This window comes from Lipotes vexillifer, unplaced genomic scaffold (assembly GCF_000442215.2).
Source record: "Lipotes vexillifer unplaced genomic scaffold, Lipotes_vexillifer_v1.1 scaffold611, whole genome shotgun sequence".
Lineage (NCBI taxonomy): Eukaryota > Metazoa > Chordata > Mammalia > Artiodactyla > Lipotidae > Lipotes > Lipotes vexillifer.
In genome coordinates this window covers 216240-220596 of record NW_006785619.1, presented here as the reverse complement: position 1 = coordinate 220596, position 4357 = coordinate 216240, and the positions used below count along the sequence as shown (strand labels likewise).

Sequence of the window (4357 nt, the reverse complement as noted above, 5' to 3'; positions counted from 1 at the left end):
GAATGCCTTGGGAGGGCTCCACCTGGGCGGCAGAGGACTAGTCAGAAGACTGCCATCCTCTGCTTGGGGTCCCCACCGAGACCTAGGCCTGAGCCCCTACCTTGAGCGAGAAACTGCTGGCGAAGAATCCGTCAGAACACATCTCTGGCCAGGCCCAGTTGCCCCAGGGCCCCCCGTTGGTCACCTCGATGACCAATGTGTAGCCGCTCAACGCATCTGCTCTTGCACGCCCGAAGCACGTCGCCCACAGCAGCAGAAGCAGCTTGGCTCCCGCGCCCCGCCCCATCCCGCAGCCTCTGTGAGCCCAGGCCCTTTGTGCAGGTGTATACCACCTTTGCCCTAAGAGGGCTCCGATTGCGGAAGGGCCACCTGGATTAAGTGACACTCAAAACTAATCCGTTCCGGAAGCCTACAGACTTGTTTCTCAGCTCAGGGAGACTGACGCTCCCAGCGCCAGAGGAGAAGGGGCAGCAAGAACCCACGGGTTTAAATAACCACCAACCTACCGAACGTTTACAGACTACAGGCCACGAATCGTGGTCAGCGTTTTGCTGGCATGTTTTATTTAATCCACATAACAATTTTAGGAGGTGAGAATTACCATTCCTATTCTGCCAGTGAGGGAACTAGGGGTGCGAAATTGCAAGCGACTTGCCTAAGGTCACAGTCAGCAAGCCAGGGAACATTCCAGCACTAGGAAATGGGGAACCCACGGCTAGGGATGGAAGTGATGGTTCCAGAATCCCACTGGACAAGGGACCCCAGGGACCTCCAGGATGTGAAGGAGCATCGGAGTGAGACAGGGCAAGGATCCATGAACTGTGGGAGCTGGGAAGCATCTTGTGAGTGATTGGGGCCCCGACTCCTTGAGAATCTGGGACATCCCTTCCCCTCAAAAGAAAATGTACACAGAGACAGGAACAGTTTTAAAAAGTTTATGGACAGGGAACTGAGAACAGGAGACGACGCTATTTCTTTCATCGCTTCCTGTAGCCTTTCCCTCAATGTTTTTCCCCCTATGACCACCAGGGGGACTCCTAATTACCGAACAAGGCCCCTGAAAGGTAGGGTCTTTTTTATTTTTTTATTTTTTGATTTTTTTTTTGCGGTACGCGACCGGGGCACGAACCCGCGTCCACTGCATTGGCAGGCGGACTCTCAACCACTGTGCCACGAGGGAAGCCCCAGGGGACTCCTAATTTTAAAAAAAAAATTGTGGGGAGTACCACCCCTGATTTGCCTGCCCTTCATACACACTCCTTTGTCTATTCAATATTACTTATTTAGAAATAATGTGTTTTGGCCCAGGCAATATTCTAAATGCTAAATAGAGCAGCCACCAAGAAAAGGCCCCTGTCTTTCATCAGAGCTCACATTCCAGTGGGGGAGACAGATGATAAATCCTCCAATGGACCCTGAGCTCTGTGAAGGCACATTTGTCTTCATGGGGCCTAGTACAGGGCCTGGCATGTGGAGGTAGTTAATAAAGGTTGGTTTGATGAATGATTGAGGAATCAATTTGGAGATTAAAAAAAAGTAAACTACAAAAATGTAAAAGGTGACAGCCTAAACTATATAATTGAGACCTCAGGCATCCAGATTAAGATAAGGTCCCCTGGGCTTCCCTGGTGGCGCAGTGGTTGAGAATCTGCCTGCCAATGCAGGGGACACGGGTTTGAGCCCTGGTCCGGGAAGATCCCACATGCCGCGGAGCAACTAAGCCCATGCGCCACAACTACTGAGCCTGCGCTCTAGAGCCCACGAGCCACGACTACTAAGCCCTCATGCCACAACTACTGTAGCCTGCGCACCTAGAGCCTGTGCCCCACAACAAGAGAAGCCACCACAATGAGAAGCCCGCGTGCCGCAACGAAGAGTAGCACCGGCTCACCGCAACTAGAGAAAGCCCGCGTGCAGCAACGAAGACCCAACGCAGCCAAAAAATAAATAAATTTATAATATAAAAAATAATAATAAGATAAGATCCCCTGGGGACAGGATAGAGAATTTAGAAGAGGGTGTTCTCTGAATCCCAGATGCCCCATGCTTGAACTTAAAAGGTAAGATTTATGGAACAATTGTAGTAAGCTTTTCCATTTACAGTGTTTGCACATACGATATCATTTAATCCTCACATGAAGGCTGCAAAAGAACATATTATTATCCTCAATGTACAGTGGAGGGAACTCAGGCACAGTCAACTTAGGGTCCACCATTGCTCAGTGGGGGAACTGGTTCTGACCTCAGCCTCTCCTCACAATACCCAGGCTTCCTCTTGCTACAACCTGGCCTTACAGGGAAGGGAAATGTAGCGACGTGTCACTGCTATCGAATCCTCCAAATCCTCTTCATTCAATCCCTCTCTCCTCAGATGCTGCCCTCTGGGGCAAAGGGCACAGGGGAGGGGGACTTAGTAGGTTAATTATTAACCCTTTGCACCTCAGGCACTGCGGCTGCTTCTCTCCCCTCCTGGAGGCAAAGGGACAAGGCCTGGCAAGGGGCTGGTGAGAGGGCGGTGGTCCCTGCAGCAGCCATGCGGGTCGCACTGCCTCAGCGGGTCCCTCGGCGCTGGTTGCACAGTGCGATTCCTCTTGCTGTCTTCACACTACTGCTTGTTTATTTCTGGGCTCGGAGCCTCCGTGAGTACCCCTTCCCTCACCTGCTCTGGGAGGAACCGGGAAATCCAGGCCCTTGAGACTCTCCTCAAGCCCTCGTTGTTCTGTTTCACTTCCCTCAGGTGCCCTCTCAGGCTGCAGATCTGGGGCCCAGTCCTGCATTGCCAGGGAACCGCCTCCTTTCCAGGTATGCTCCCGGAAGGGCTGGGACTGGGAGCTCCAGGTAGAACCCTGAGCAGGGGGAAGTGCACCAGGCTGAGGATCCGATGAAGGGCAGGCCCTCTTCCTCCTCTCCCTTCTCCCGTCAGAAGCTGAGAATACAGCAAGAGGGACACCATCTAGATCTAAGGAATAATTTCTTCAGAGCCCAACTGGGTTGCTTGGCGAACCCAGCAAGCTAGGGCTTCTGCTCCCACTCCTTTCCCCTCCTATCTCACCCCCAGGTCCGGCAACAGTCGAGACCCTTGGAGGCCCCGGAACGGGAAGAGCCTCAGTGCCTGGGCCCTCAGGGGATGCTGGGCCGCATGATGAGGCCGTTCCGCGCCAGTCTGAACCCGGAAAGGGATGTGGAGTTGTCGCAGTACCTGGCAGGATGGAGGGAGCTAGTCCGGTGAGTGGTCTCTCCCCGCACCCCATCCAGTGCCCGCCTCTTTGTGGCTCCATCGCCCTCTCTCAAACCTTCTTACCCTTCCCACCATCACACACAGGTTCCTAACTCCCCTCGGCTCCATCTTCGCCTTCGCCACAAGCGAGGCCTCCGCCAAAGTGACAGCGCTCGAGGCTCTGGTGCACGGCCCAGAGGCCGCGCACTACACGTCGCTGGCGACCATGGTGGCGTGGGAGCGGCCCGGGATCGCCCCACGACTCTCGGCCAGGTGCCCGGGCTCACTGACGATGCTCTTGCTGCACCGTGCGCTACGCTGGTCCCAGCTCTGCCTCCACCGGGTGGCGACAGGGATGCTCGGAGGCCCGGACGCTGGCGCTCAGTGCAGCGACGCCTACGGCACGGCCCTGGCTCCACACCACCCCTGGTTCGTCCGTCAGGCCGCTCACCTCGCATTCCTCGCCTTCCCGGGTCGCGGCCGCTTGCTGGAGCTGGCGTGTCCGGGTTCCAAAGAGGCGGAGGCGCGGAACGCGCTGGTCCGGGCTGCGGGCACCCTAGAGGACGTCTACAACCGTACTCAGGGCTTGTTGGCCGACGGCGGCTTGCTCGAGCTGGCCTGACGCCTACTGGCCGGAGGAAGGAAGCGCCCTGGGGAGGGGTCGGTGCAGCTCCAGGTTGAGCCCTTGGCCCCGCCTCCCGGTGCCGGGGGCATGGTCGCCATATACCCCGCTTCCTTGGTGACGTCAGCACCCCTGGAGGCTCACTTCGATAGGGGTGGGTTTTTTAGACCCTGCCTCTATCCGCAATCTCCGGGAGAAGGGAGGAGCTGTGGGGAATAAAAAGTATTCTTTGGGACTTCCCTGGTGGCAGTGGTTGAGAATCCTCCTGCCAATGCAGGGGACCCGGGTTTGAGCCCTGGTCCGGAAGATCCCACTTGCAGCGGAGCAACTAAGCCCGTGAGCCATACTACTGAGCCTGTGCTCTAGAGCAGCGAACCACAACTACTGAGCCCACAGGCCTAGAGCCCTTGCTCGGCAACAAGAGAAGCCACCGCAGTGAGAAGCCTGCACGGCAAGGAAGAGTAGCCCCTGCTCGCCGCAAGTAGAGAAAAGCCCGTGCACAGCAACGAAGACCCAAC

The 4357-nt window shown here is 56.1% G+C and overlaps 2 protein-coding genes across 2 annotated transcripts in view; one reads left to right on the top strand and one right to left on the bottom strand.

Moving 5' to 3' along the window:
- VMO1 (vitelline membrane outer layer 1 homolog) overlaps positions 1 to 286 on the bottom strand; it is a 1429-nt gene extending 1143 nt beyond the window's left edge. Inside the window, 2 exon segments of the mRNA XM_007457713.1 lie at positions 7 to 22; positions 101 to 286. Coding sequence (XP_007457775.1) covers positions 7 to 22; positions 101 to 286 — 202 coding nt within the window.
- A 2247-nt stretch (positions 287 to 2533) lies between these two features.
- GLTPD2 (glycolipid transfer protein domain containing 2) lies at positions 2534 to 3839 on the top strand. The gene is made up of 4 exons (XM_007457712.1): positions 2534 to 2639; positions 2738 to 2802; positions 3059 to 3225; positions 3323 to 3839. Exons 1-4 carry the CDS (start codon positions 2534 to 2536, stop codon positions 3837 to 3839), a joined length of 855 nt encoding a protein of 284 aa, XP_007457774.1.
- The last annotated feature ends 518 nt before the right edge of the window (positions 3840 to 4357 follow it).